The 15328-nt window shown below is 38.4% G+C and overlaps 1 protein-coding gene across 3 annotated transcripts in view; it reads left to right on the top strand.

Annotated features, from left to right (window-relative positions):
• The window catches only part of SLC10A7 (solute carrier family 10 member 7), a 251927-nt gene that overhangs the window by 192110 nt on the left and 44489 nt on the right, over positions 1–15328 (top strand). For all 3 annotated transcript variants that reach the window (XR_014264085.1, XM_082463441.1, XM_082463437.1), the window contains 3 exons: positions 1390–1473; positions 11229–11394; positions 12548–12599. Coding sequence is in view for 2 of the 3 variants with exons in the window: in XM_082463441.1 (XP_082319567.1) it covers positions 1390–1473; positions 11229–11394; positions 12548–12599 (302 nt within the window). In the remaining variant the exon portion in view is untranslated. The remainder of the gene's footprint in view (positions 1–1389; positions 1474–11228; positions 11395–12547; positions 12600–15328) is intronic.

Raw genomic sequence — 15328 nt, 5'->3', positions numbered from 1 at the left:
TTTCATTTTTTCTGCTTGTATTTCTTTCGTTTATATTTGTTCTAGAGGAAAAAGCTAGAGGCTACACTTTTTGTGGGTGAAACTGACAGCCAGTGGTCAGTGTTGAAGGCAGTATTAAGTGGATGCAGGCCATTGACGGACAGGGCATACATTCTTGACCTTCTGAGTGCGTATAGATTGGGGCCGAGGATGGGGGACAGAGTTTTATAAAATAGACCAGGGCGTAGAAAAGATTTCGGTAAGCCAGTTCACACAGAAATCAGAAATCAGTGAAAACACTGGTCCCACATCACTTCATTCTGAGCTATTGACTTCACTTATCTAAATATTTGATATGTTTTATTTAATATTCTCTGCCCTCCATCATTACCGCCTCCACATCTTTCACAAAAATTACGTTCCGAAAGATATTTTCAAGTTTAACTAAACTTAGGTAAATATGAAAATTGAGGTGTGGTCTGCAGGGGAAGGTGAAAGTAACTTCCAAGGGCCAGGGGGATCGTCACTGATGGCTTGGGAGAACCTGTTTGCAGAAGGGACTCGTGAAAGGGATAAACAACTATGGAACAGGCTACTATTTGTCCAGAAAGGAGATTTTGAAAAAACATTAGAAAGTTAATAGGAAGACAGCAGGTCCTGGCAGTTGAGGTTAATGTGAGTGTGTGACTGTGTTCACAGAGAAACACTGCCTTGTGCTGCTGGCAGTAGCATCTTTATGAAGCTGAGACTGCAGTCATTAGCAAAGAAAGCATCAAAAAATGAGGACAGAGTCAAAACAGGAATTCTGAACAACAATTAAGAACGTACAGATTTAGGAGCGGTATATTGAAATTTTAAGTTGAAAAATAAGTTCCGTTTCAGGATTTCCCATTTCCAAGATTTTGTTTAAGAATGAATTTTAAAGGATATGAGAATTACTGCCTTTGTTTTGGAGGAGTAGGAAAGTTAGAAACTATTTCATTTACATAAATTAAAATATTATCTTGATGATAAAATAATGAGACACACTTGTTTGTTTTAGGTATCTGCAAACGGGTGAAATAGAAATCACATAAACTATAATTACAGGTGAAATATGCCATATGAGTACAGACAGTATGAACACAGAATGACTTTACAGTTCAGAAATGTATTTAATAATAAGAAATTTAAGTTAATTGCAAAACAATGGTTATTTTTCTTCAATCTTAGTCTCCCAATAAAAATTATATATTAAACTACTCAGTCTATTTCGTGCTGAATTTCAAAAATAAAAGTAACTTCACTTGCTCTTTGTATATAGCTACCAAGTTTTTGTGCATGTCAGAGAATTCATTTATGACACTAATTAACAGCAGTATTGAGAACTGATTTAAAGTAATTCTAACTCCTCATATTCTTGTTTTACAGCTTGGCTCCTCCTCTTCTGTGCCTTTTACATCTATTTTTTCTCAGCTTTTTATGACCGTTGTGGTTCCCCTCATTATTGGACAGGTAAGGTCTCCAATTCTCTCTGCTCTTTTCTTTACAGATCAAATTGTGAATTCTTATGTAATGTCAGGACAATCGAGAGAAAAGATAGAGGAAGAGATGGTTAAATGAAAATCTAAGACTGTCAAACACAAGGTTTCCTCAGCCACAAAGGTCTCATCTTTTTATTTTTTTAATTAACATCAATCTGCTTTACAGATAGCTCTATATAGGGACACCAGCACACAATCTTGATTTTTTAAATTTATCTTCCCTTCTTTGTAGCTATGTAGCTAGCTTGGAAACATCTAGCAGATCATTACCTTGATTTCTGATAAGGTCTCAGCAATTATGACCATTTGGGGGACAACCATCTGCATTTGACTGGCTTCTTCTTATTCTTAGGCTTCTCCGATAGCAGTGATCATATTTGTGACCCTGTAGTTGATAAAATAAACATTTAATTCTATTAGCTCTTAAAATTAGACCTTAGAAAGTTTAGTTTCCCTTATCATTCTTACTGAATTAGACTCGTAGAAGAAATTCCTAACTTCTTATAACAGGCTGATGATAAGCATATAATTCAGTTATGAGCATACAGATTCAAAAGCAAGGTTGTCGTTGTTTTCATCATAGGTAGCCACAGTAACAGCGTACAGAATTTAATGTACTGCTGAAGTGAGTGAGTCTTAGAAAAAGAGTGCATTAGGATGGCGAAGAGCACAGATGTTGGGTTAAGAGCAACTAGACTCTAGCTCTTAGTTCTGCCTTTTACTTGCTGTGTGACCTTGGGCAAGTCGTTTAATCTCCTTAGCTCCAGGTTCCTAATTTATCAAACTGTGTAATAATGGGACCTATCTTGAAGGGTTGTTGTGAGGGTCAAATGAAATATGACGCATGTAAAGTTTCTGTCCTCATAGAACCTGATACAGGTAAGTGCTCTATAGTTTCATCATCGTTTTCAAATTCCCTGTAGATACGAAACAGGAAGCAACTCTTTGAGGCACTAACAATAAAAAATGGTGCGTGTATAGACATGTAATATTTACATGCTGTCTTAGGTTTTCTGGGAAACCAACTCTGAGACAGAGGTTTCCATGCAGGAAGCTGAATGGGGGAGAACCCTTGGGATCAACACCTGGGAGAGTGGGACAAGTAGGACGGAGATGAAGGTGCCACAGCCTCAGGCTGGACCGCCCCCTCAGAGTTGTCCTGCCTAAGACACGCGTGCCTGGTTTCTCTCCTCTTGCGCTGAGCCGTCATCAGATGCTGGCTTCCTTGCCCCTCCGCGGTATGCCCTTGGGTGAGTCTGCCCTCTTAGCAGCAGTTCCCAAAGAGGAAGTCAACTGAGATCTTTCAGTCGATCAACATGCCCTGCAGATATGGGAATAAGCATCTCGTTCCTGAAGAGATGGGTCTGGGGGGCACAACACAGCATCCACTACACATGCGCTATTTTTTTTTTTAATTTTAATTTTAGTTTTAGGAAAGGGACTAAACTTACAGTAAAGGGGGAGGGTTTAAAAGCACTCAGAGAATACCACTTAATTAAATATACGATAATCCTTGAAAAAATATTCCCACAGTGCTGCTCGCATAACAGGTATTCTGAATAAATCTTACGGCGTCTACCTCTCTAACTCTGCCCATTTCCTAAACTCTAGCCTTGGCTTTTTCTCAATTGCTGCTTAATTTTTCTGTTTAGAATGTCTTTCTACCCACCCTCCCACTGCAACTCATTGCTCATTGGGCTCTTTAATTCATACCTTTTTGGGACCACCTACCTGAAGTACGTTTCCCTTTTACTCTTTATTGTGACACCTTGTTTGAGTCCTTTCTTGGCCTTTGTCACAATATATACTTATCTTTTGTTTGCTTGTTAATGGTTGGTCTCCCTCATTAGACGGTAAGCTTTATGAGTACAGGAACCACATTTGCTTTGTTTGCCGTCACATACCCAGACCGTAGGCACCCAATAAATACGTGTTGGATGAGGGAGGGAGGGAGGGAGGGAGTGCGTGAGAGGTCTATGATCACTTAGGGAAATGCTGTGTCTTATAGAGGAACCTACCTGCCCTGCTCAGTTCTGGACAGTATTAGTTTAAACCCATACTTATTCTCTTGGTTCTGAAATTAATTCCATATAATAACTTGGGGCTCACACATTCTTCTCTTAGTGGATCTCAGAAACAATCTCTCTTAATAATAAATGTTTGTCTTCAATTATATGGACAAAACAAACTTTGTCTACACTATTCAATGGATTTTTTAAATATATAGTATTATATTATTTATGTAATTAAGACTATTTATCCAGAGAGAAGAATGAATTGTTAGATTGCTTGCGTGCCCAGTAGTAAAGTATTACAGTAAATTATAAAGCAGTAAAGGTAGTCAAAAAGCAAGAGGGCTGGTTTTTGAAAAGTTCTCTAATACCAAAGTACCCTAATGGCTTTTTTCAAAGAGGAAACCTTTATGTTTGCAACTACTTACAAACAAACAGTTCTCTGTGTTTGCATCTACCTCTTATATTCTAGTCTTGGGAATTCACAGTCACACCCCCGATCTCTCCCCCTAGAAGCCACCCTGCCTCCTCACGTCCTTACTCCCTCACATCCAGGCAGGCACTAAATGCCACCATTTCTGCCTCCAAAATCTTTCAGCAGCCTCGTGCATGCCAGAGAGGGTGCCACACCTTCACCATCTCTTGTCTAAATCACTGCACCTCCCAACCCTGTCTCTCTGCTGGGAATCTCTTCCAGTCCCCATCTAATGTGTTCACCGCTCCAGGGTAGTCCTAAAAAACAAACCAGATTATGTTATTCCTCTCCTTAGAAGCTTCCCTCATGGTTCCCTGCCGCCCACTCCTCGTGTGGCCCGCAAATCCCCTCACAGTTTGACCCCAGCCTGTCCCCTCCCACGACCCCTTCACATGGGCTCCTCTTCTGCCATGTGGTGTGCCCACTACCCCGTCACCCGACCGTGCCCCTTCACTGCTCCGTGCCTTTTATCTCGTTGTTGCCATCGTCTCTGCCAGCAAACTCCTCTTCATTCCTAAAGACTCAAGACAGAGATGCCCTCTGATGTGCTCTGACTCCCTGGGCCTAGAGTAAACTCCAGTTCTCCCATCTTACTTCACCTGTCATATTTATCGGGAGAGACAGTAATGTACCCGTGAGCTTCCAGGAAGCGGAAACTCTCTCATAAGTATATTTAATAGCATACTCAGTAGTTGGGTGTAGGCTGTATAAAAACATTGGCTGAAGAAAGCTTTGAACCTATCCCCTCAGTGCCCCCAGCAGCCTTTTCCCCTAGGTCTCCAGCTTCACTAGAGAGAAACATACGATCGGTTCTCATCTTGTTTTCAATTCATGACCCCACATTTAAAATGTCATTCAGTACTTTCCAGATATCTTACTCTGCTTCCTTACAGGGTTATTTCACCCTGTCTTCTATTTTCAAGTCCCTTTTACTTCCCCTAACACTCTCCCACTTGCCCATTACCCTTGGGTCTCACGGACTTTGCTTCTGTTTTCTGAAGGCGGCCAGCCTCGATGCTGCCTTAGAACCTTTGCACTGGCACTTCTGTTTGGAGCACCTCTCACCTGTCACCTCCTCAGAAAGACCTTTCCTCGCCCTTCCTCCAGAGGCTACCCACTCGATCACTCGTGTATTTTCCAGTTTAAACCTCTCCTGTGTATGCATCGTTATCTGCTTCTCATTTATTTGTTGTTTCTGCTTTTTATTTATCTCCTCAAAAACATGAGCTCCATGAGACCAGGGACCTTGTCTGCTCTTTTATCTCTCTGCTCATTTGTAATTGACTGACAGACCTAACCTCTGTGATGCAAACTTTGAAGCCCTCATTAGAAGTGCTCAGTGTACTATTTACTTCAGAGGAATCAGATTCCTGGCAACGTAGCCTCATTTCTCCACTGTAATCACATCATGGTTACAATGCCACACTGTGAAAATAAACATCTCCGTAGACTTTTACATGTATCTTTAAATGAGATTTTATTGTTACCTTTTAAATAAACAATGGGAACTAGAGGGAGAAGAAAAAGACCAGGAAGGGTGAGTTGAAAATATTTTCCATAATCTTTTAGTGATGATAAAACTTCATCATTCCATTTTTTTATTTATATTTCTGAGAGTGGATTTTCTTTTCTTTTTTTGGTGTGTGTTTTCTCCAAAGAGTACTTCTTTGGGGTTGAAATCATTATTGACTGACTGTGATGTGACGTGAGGTCCAGTTTGGTCTTTGCCACTGCTTGGCTATACACACGACTTCTACGACCTCACTTACCTCATTTGTAGGATGAGTAGTTTAATATCTTCCAGCTTGAAGATGCTGTGACTCTGTGAGATAAGATTAGTCTTTCCATAGATAGTTGGGAGATTGTTGCTTCTGTCAATTCTAGAAAGAAATAAAATGTGTGTTATTGTAATATTTCTTCTCTTCTGATAAAGCCTTCAATATATCTAAGTGCTTGTGACAAATACTTTATGCATTAAATTTGAGAGATTTATGAATAAATGTTAATGAAATTGAATTTCCAGCACCTTTAAAAAATATTTTTTAAAACAGCACGCTAAACCCCACTTTTCTTTAAATAAATTAATAGTAAAAAAAAGCATATTATTTATCATTTATGCATTCTCTAGTCTTTCATTAGTGATTTGTTTCACAGTTTGAGATTGGCTTTTCATATTAACTAATATCCAGCTAGAGCTGCAGTTAATGTTATTAATGCTAGTAAAATTTTGCATTTATAAAATTAGACATGAACGGTTTTCATGGCTTCACTTGAATTGCTTTGAGAGAAGAGTGACTTTTACATTATGCAGTGGGATGTATTGCTGAACAGTGCTGTGAGAGAAACATCACCAAACTGGGACTTGGAAATAAGAATAGCCACCATTTACCGTGTACAGTCCCTGGTTCTAAAGCATTTTGTATTTATTTAATAACTTAGTCCTCACTACAACTACTATTACATCCGTTTTAGAGATGAGGCGTAGGGAAGTTAAGGAATTTGCCCAAGATGACAAAGTAAGAAGCTCCAAAGTCTGTACCTTGAACCCCTACGCTATTATTCCCTCAGGAAATAGAGGTCAGAGACCTGCTCATCCACCTGACTAGCTTTTTAACATTTTATTCAAGCTGTTTGGGGTCTCTCTGCCCTTGTTTACAACTGTAAACTGAGCAGGATAATATCTGCATGACCTTGCTCCTGAGAATGGAAGTAAATAATAGAGGGAAAGAATTTTTGAAAAGTGCAGTAGATGATGGGTGCTTCTTGTATTCATCTATTATTATTGTTTCTCCTTTTTTAGAAAGTGTACAGATATTATTTTGAATCTACTCAATATTTAATAAGCGTTACATAATTGTATTTGATATCATATCCCTTACTATACATTTCAACAGAATATTAATGAAGAAACAAAGCAGTTTATGAAAATGTATGGATTCAGTGGAATAGAGGATTAAAAATTGAAGATAACAAAAAAGAAGCAGACTCACAGATATAGACAACAAACAAGTGGTTACCAGTGGGGAGGGGGAGGGGTAATATAGGGGTGGGGGAATGGGAGGAACAAACTATTGGGGGTGAGTTAGGCTCAAGGATGTATTGTACAATACGGGGAATAGAGTCAATATTTTGTAATAACTGTAAATGGAAAGCAACCTTTAAAAATTGTATTAAAATATTAAAAAAAAGTTTTTAAATAAAAACACACGAAGAAAATAATCTTAAGAAAATTGAAGCCACCTGAAGAAATTTTAAAATTCAGACTTAACATGAAAACTTATCCATTATATATCCCCACTCAAAAATCAGTTTATAAGTGTAGAGACAGAGTAGAAAGAAAAACACAAGAAAATACCCTGAGAAAAAAAATGAAGAAAACAAAATGATGGCTGTTACACTTCTCACTTACCTCTGCATATCAACCTTCTTCACCTAAGATGTGTTATTTTTCCAGGGGTTCAGCTTGGAGGTCATGCAGTAATTGACGTGTCACTCAGCTTATCAGAAGTACAGGGATTCAAATTTTAGTTCCCCTTTAACCTTTCCTTGTGGTTAATTTCAAATAAAGAAAATCAAAATTTAGACGGTGAGACAATAAAATAAAACGTTTCCTGAGGAGGATTTTTTTTCCCCTTCTCTCTCCACAGGGAAAAGCAAAAAAGTCATTTAATTTTGAATGCATGCGTTTCTGTGAGCTAGAGTTTAGAAGAAAGGCATTTTGGCTAGGAGGATGCAGGATGCAGGATTTGGAGCCCGTGTTTCTTGCCTATTGAAAGAATCCTAATATACTATGAGACTTTGAGTACTTTGTAATGAAGAAAGAGGTAATAAGGTTGACTAAGTCAAATCACAGCTTATAAAGTTGACTGATGAGTACAGATTTGTCTTGGTTTTTAAAATGGCTTTGACTTTCGAGTTACACCTCATTCAAATTTATTTGTTTATTTTGTCAGAGGGGTCGATGGTAGTGGGAGAAGACGCTTTTATTGGGTTGGCCAAAAGGTTCATTCAGTTTTTTCTGTAAGATGGCTCTAGTAGCACTTAGTTGTCTTTAACTTCATTTGAAACAATTTTGTTAGATTGTATGTGACAGCTGTCATATCAGCATGCACTTAAAAAGAAGACTTATCAAAATTGGTGAACTTTTGTGTAGCCATTTTAATATTGAAGATGGAAGAAAAAAAGCAACATTTTCAGCATATTATGCTTTATTATTTCAAGAAAGATAAAAATGCAACTGAAACACAAAGAAAGATTTGTCCAGTGTATGGAGAAGGTGCTGTGACTGACCGAGCATGTCAAAAGTGCTTTACGAAGTTTTGTGCTGGAGATTTCTCGCTGGATGATGTCCCGTGGTCAGGTAGACCAGTTGAAGTTGATAGCGATCAAATCGAGACATTAATTGAGAACAATCAATGTTATAACACGCGGGAGAGAGCCTACATACTCAAAATATCCAAATCAAGCGCTGAAAATCATTTGCACCAGCTTGGTTATGTGAATCACTTTGATGTTTGGGTTCTACATAAGTTAAGTGAAAAAAACCTTCTTGACCATATTTCCACATGCGATTCTCTACTGAAACGTGATGAAAACATTCTGTTTTTGAAACATGACTAAAAAACATGATTTAACATTTAACATTTAAACATTTAAATGTTAACATTTAAACATTTCATTTAACATTTAAACCCTCGTTCTCCTCCCACCCCTCCCAACCTTCAAGGTGTTGCACCTGTACTTCATACCAAAGTCTCATGATTTTTTATAAATGCAAAAACATTCCGTTTTTGAAACAAATCGTGAGGGGCAATGAAAAGTGGGTACTGTACAATAATGTGGAACGGAAGAGATCATGGGGCAAGCAAAATGAACCACCACCAAGCACACCAAAGGCCAGTATTCATCCAAAGAAGGTGATGTTGTGTATATGGTGGGATTGGAAGGGAGTCCTCTATTATGAGCTCCTTCTGGAAAACCGAGCGATTAATTCCAACAAGTACTGCTCCCTATTAGACCAACTGAAAGCAGCACTCGATGAAAAGCGCCCAGAATTAGTCAACAGAAAATGCATAATCTTCTATCAGGATAATGCAAGACTGCATGTTTCTTTGATGACCAGGCAAAAACTGTTACAGTTTGGCTGGGAAGTTCTGATTCATCCTCTGCATTCACCAGACATTGCACCTTCAGATTTCCATTTATTTCGGTCTTTACAAAATTCTCTTAATGGAAAAAATTTCAATTCCCTGGAAGACTGTAAAAGGCACCTGGAACAGTTCTTTGCTCAAAAAGATAAAAAGTTTTGGGAAGATGGAATTATGAAGTTGCCTGAAAAATGGCAGAAGGTAGTGGAACAAAAGGGTGAATATGCTGTTCAATAAAGTTCTTTGAAAATGAAAGATGTGTCTTTTATTTTTACTTAAAAACCGAAGGCACTTTTTGGCCAACCCAATACTTTTGGAATTGGGATCATACATTCTATAACCTATTGCAAAGAGAGGACTTCTGTGTTTTTAACCATTATATATTAAAACAAAATTGGAGGACAGTATCAATTTCAATAACTCTGTGTAATTTCCATTTATTTTATTTCCTAAAGAAGTTGGGTTGCACTGAATTGGACCAATTACCAGCTTTATGCTACCAGAAACAACAGATTATGAAATGACCTTTTAAGTGAAGTCTCTGTAGCCTTCTATTAAGCAACTACCCCCATGGTGACATATCTGAACATGGGACTATCTGGGTCCCTCGGGCACCAAAATTTGTGTGCTAATACATCAGTCCATAATACTATGTGACAGACTTACTCTTATTTCTCTCTACCTCACTACATTTAAACTTTAAAGAAAGAAATGAACACTAGATAAATTACTATGGTTTCAGATCACTTGTGCAAAAACAAAACATGATTTTTTATAAATGCAGCTGTAACTTTAATTACAAGATCTACTTTTTAAAAATATTTGACCACTATTTATATATAAAACCCTTGTTCTCCTCCCACCCCACCCAACCTTCAAGGTGCTGCACCTGTACTTCATACCAACTGGTCAGCTTTCTGCCCTGACACCCTTTTTCAACACTTGTTTTACTTACTGAGTCCTTGAGAGCGGAGGAAATCGATCCAATAGCCGTTTGTTCACAGGTTCTCTGGAGAGTCGTTTATTTGTTCTTGAGTATCTGTGAAGGCATGCCTCATTGTGAATTAAGCCTTTTTAGTGACAGAGTGGAAGATGACAGAACCCCATCAGCCTTGTCAGGAGAAGTTCCCTGACCTCATTATTGCTAATGGATCATGGTAATTCAGCCTGTTGTGAAATCTCATGTTCAATTATGCAGGATAATGAGTGACTCAAAACTTAATGTCTCTCAACTCTAGTCTTCATTATCGGGTTTGTTCAGCTTCTTTCAAAAGCCAAAGGTTTTAAATAGAGTGGTTCCCTTTTATATCCAAACTTCAAGTTATCGCCAATGTTCAGGCTGTCCTGATTTGAAACATCTGACTTGATTTTAAAATACGAGAGGATTGCCATATAACTTCATATTTCACTCATCCTTTTGTAGGAAAGTTAGGACAGGTTTATTCATTTTTAAGTGTTAATTCTGGAATTCTAAAAGCATGCAAATGGCATTTGTCTTTGGATTCACAAAAACTCTAGATATTCAGAGTCTGAATTATTTAAACTCCCACAACACATGCACTTTTGCTTTTCAAGCATGAGTTATAATTTAATTAAAAACTTCTGGTGCATTGCTAGCATTTTAAATATTAATATGTTCCATGGATCATTTTCGATTATCTACTGTCTTGAAATTCTTGAAGATGTCAGATTGTTAAGATTCCCAAAGTTGCACTTGGAATTGTCCATCGAGGCAAAGGGGGCTGTGATAATTACACACATCCATTAGGATCAGCAGAGGAGATAAACTTTGGGGAGGCTTAATGGGCATGTCTCAGTGACAGCTAGCAAAGAGCATTTGGCATGATTAAGGATGGGTTTGAATGCAGTGGAAAATATACTCTCATTATGGACACCAGTGGAAGTTGCACTGCAAATGTTAAATGCCTCAGGAGAAGAGTGGTGTGGCAGGGAAGCTTTGAAATCCACTGTGGCCATCATCCAAATTATTCTCTTTCCTTTATGTCTTTCTGCTGTCAGAATCACTTTGCAATGCCCAATTCAACTCCCTCCATCTCTGAAAAGAGGCAACCTGTTGGTCTCTGTGTTTCAGATTGTCCGAAGATACATCAAGGACTGGCTTGAAAGAAAGAAGCCTCCTTTTGGTGCTGTCAGCAGCAGTGTACTGCTCATGATCATCTACACAACCTTCTGCGACACGTTCTCGAACCCAAATATCGACCTGGATAAATTCAGTCTGATTCTCATACTGTTCATAAGTAAGTTGGAAGGTGGGATATCCTTGCTGTCTCCTCAGCCTCCTCAACAGCAAAGCCAAGCCATCTGTGGTCCCTAAATTCATTGCCAATGTTCATTTGATTAGAAAGGGATACTTGGTTTTGTGTTGCATGTACGGACTCAGTGACTTTATCGTATGTATCTGTTCTTGAAAAAGACATCAGTTATGCACTTATGACATAATCTCCTTTGTTTTTTATGTCTGATTTACAATAGTTGATGCCAGATGAAAGAAGCCATAATATCTGTCAAATTCAAATGCTAGATTGAACACTTTTTTGCCAATTTATTTTATTGTAACTTGAGGCTAATCTTACCCTTTATTGTGAATTAAAAGTAGGATTTATAATATATGGTACTGTTGTTTTCTAAGTATAGTAATTGGCTGCATTGGTTAAAATGTGACTATTTACATAATGTTTTCTATTAAAATATACCCAAAGTAATATCATTTCATTTTAAGAAGCAGCAGGCTATAAAATGCAAGTAACTGCTAGGGTCCAAAAGTAACCTCTTGTTCTATTTACCCAGTAATACCAAAGACTACTTTGGTAATTATAATATCAAAGAATGTTTTGTTATTAAAATCAACATGAGTCATTCCAAAATATATGTTATATGCTACCACATTTATGCTATTTGCTATTATTCATAGAACAAACCAGCTCTTCCTAAATTGAACAAATAACCAAACTTTAAATAAAAGAGGGTTTTAGAGTTACCCTGAGTAGCAAATATCATAGGTTATATCTGAGGATATCTTCACTAAGAACAAGTTGAGGGACTTCCCTGGTGGTCCAATGGTTAAGACTCTGCGCTTCCACTGCTGGGGGCCCAGGTGCGCTTTCACTGCAGGGGGCCCGGGTTCGATCCCTGGTTGGAGAACTAAGATCCCACATGCTGCGAGGCGTGGAAAAAAAAAAAAAAAAAAAAAAAAAAAAAAAACAAGTTGAGTCCCACTAGTTTAAATGATTCTGTCAGTTTAGCAATGTGTGTGTGTTTCACTTATTCATTTGTTTATTTTTCTATTTGAATTCCCATAAGTTTCAGATAAAACGAAGCATACCAGTAAGTATGCTACAGATACTGATTTTACAGTGCTAATTTAGATTTAATCTTTTTTTTTTTCTTCAGTCTGTTCCATTCAGCTGAGTTTTATGCTTTTAACATTCATCTTTTCAACGAGGTAAGTGATTTGGTATCTCTTGTTGTTAATTTCCTAATTGACAAATCATGCTCTTGACTTGGCTTCTAGGCCCCTACATTCTTCTACCTGGTCTCCTGTCTCCTGACTGTTCCATCGTGCTCCTGCCGCCCTCAAGTTGTCGAAGTTACCAAAGGATCTGTTCTTGGCCCTCATTTCATTATTCACATTTTGTGCTTAGGCAGCCTCCTCCGTTCTACTGGCTCGAGCTCTCAGCTTCCTGCTGATGAAGCCGAGACCTTCCACTGCACTGTTTTCTGGAGCTCTGGCACTGCTCGTCACTTACCATTTGGATATCTTCACCTGACTGTCTTAACAAGACCTCAGACTCAAAATATCCAAAATGGAATTAATCTTTTTCCCCAGTACTTCCTCTTTCTCTCATATTTTTTAATGGAACTACCATCCACGGAGTTACTCAGACTGTAATCCTTCACATTATTATTTTTTAAATGTCTTTATCCTACCTCAGTAATGATATTTCTTGCACTTTCAAAGCCTCTTCCCTAATTCAGGCTCTCGTTGCCTCTTTCTCCCTAGACTATTGCCATGGATGTCTTACCGTTATTCTTCATTTCCAGACTGAACTCTTCTTGTGTATTTCATACTACTTCCAATAACTCAGAGTCCTGATAATAGGTCTCCTGTTCAGAGACCTTCAGTGGTCATCCAGTGCCTGCAGAATGAGGTTCATTGTTGGGGGGCTAAGTGAACCACTACTAGCATTCACACTATCTAAGCTTTAGGTTGAGGTAAAATCTTTGCTGTTCCCTGGAAGAACCTCAAGCAGTCTCATTTCTGTCCCTTGCTTAGGCTGACCCCATGTCAAAATTGATCTCCATGTCCTAGTTCATCTTTCCTGTTCTTAAAGCCTCACTTCTTCCACCAGTATTATACATTCAACAGATATGACTTAAGCCTTTGGTAGGAGAAAGTTACCATAGTGAATACCACAAATAATGATTTTGATCCTGTATGAGTTTATAGACTAGATATATGCATTGGTAGCTGAGTGTTCTCTTAGTGCGACAGTAACACAACCTGGAGTCAATTCAAAGAAGAAGGCACTTCCAAAGAGAGTGGTAGAACAAGACTCCATGGAAGAGATGGGATTTGACGTGAATCATAAAGAATAGCTAATTATTCAGCAAGCACAGATGCAAAGAGGGAGTTCTTGGGAGAAGAAATAGTAAAGCAAATGTAGACATGCAAACACATACACACACACACACACACACACACACAAAGACCTTGTGGAACAATAGGAGTAGAGGAAAATTAAAAATAATAATAGTAACTGGAAAAGTAAGCTTGGGCCAGATTGCGAGGGCCTTGAATGCCAGGAGCTGGCGATGAGCTGCCACAAGAGAAGGGGCCTGTGCTGTTTTTGGGGCCTGAAATAGCGTCAGAGCATGGATGGTTCAGACCTCACATTAGGCACTTGGCTCTTAGAGCACTTGCTATAGCACGAGGCCAGTTGTAAACAGTCAATAAAAATTTATTGATTGGTGTAATCTGAAGCATTTTCCCAAGCTTGTGGTTGTGATTTATGAAGTAAGAGTAGAGCCTGGAGCCATTAAGTCACAGAGAAAATGTGACTTAATTGGGTAAGTCTGAGAGTAGGAGCTATTTTAAAGTTCTTTTTGTAAATGGCTTGTTACGTCACCTTCGAAAAGATGTTTGCCTTCCGCTGGCTGTTTGTTTGCTGGTCCTTGTGGCAGAAGTAATCCTCAGACCCAGTCATCCTATCAAATCAGACTGTCAGTGACTGAAAAATTCCTTGGAAAGCGCAGAACAGCCACTACTGGGATTGCTGAAGGAGGGCTGGGGGAGGGGCGTATCGCAACTAGTTGAATTCGAAGTGAGAATTTTCAGCATGGAGTAGGCTGGACTTTCATAAAGCCTTGTGGTTTTGAGGCCCTTCTATTCTGCCTTATGCTGCCTTCACTAAAGTTCTGTTGTGTTTTGAACTTGCTTGGCCCATGGCCAGACATGCATTTTCTTTGGTAAACAACAGAGTATGGAGTAGATGTAATCGTGCTCCTGGGTAGTGGTTGTGTAGCCCCAAAATATGCCATTAAAATTTGGAGATGTTTCATTTAGACAAAATTTATGATTTTCACATTCTATTTTCATGCTGGAAGACCCCATAGCACCTGAGGATTTTATTGGAGGAATGAAAAATACCAACATTTATTGAACCCTACTCTGTGCCAGGCACTGTGCTAGGGATTGTGCATATGTTATTTTGTGTAAGTCTGACAGCAAAAGACTAGGTTACTATGCATTTTTGTTGCTATTTTGCAGATGGTGACCCACACTTAGAGTAGTTTAGGGACTTGCCTAAAATCAGATTTTAGTAGTTTAGTAACTTACCCAAAATCAGATGGCAAATACTGCACTTAGAATTGAAATTCATCTCATTTGACATTTCCAAAAGAATTTACCCGTGCTTTTTACACTGCACTAAACTACTTCAATTAATTTTAATGTTCACAATACTTGTTTTGGTTTGGAAATTTGTAGAGAGCATATAACTGGATTCTCCAAGTTCACACACACACAAATTAGTCAAAGATACCAAGAGTTAGAACTAGGACCCATTGGTTTATTCTTTGAGTTCTTTTCCTTTCCTACTTTTTGTTCCTTCCTTCTTAAAATTAGTGAAATTGGCCTGTGGTGGGTTTTTTCTTTTCTTTTACTTGCCTATT

The sequence above is a fragment of the Balaenoptera physalus genome (genome assembly GCF_965194825.1).
Source record: "Balaenoptera physalus genome assembly, chromosome: 5".
NCBI classification, from domain to species: Eukaryota; Metazoa; Chordata; class Mammalia; order Artiodactyla; family Balaenopteridae; genus Balaenoptera; species Balaenoptera physalus.
This window is presented reverse-complemented; position numbering and strand designations above follow the sequence as displayed.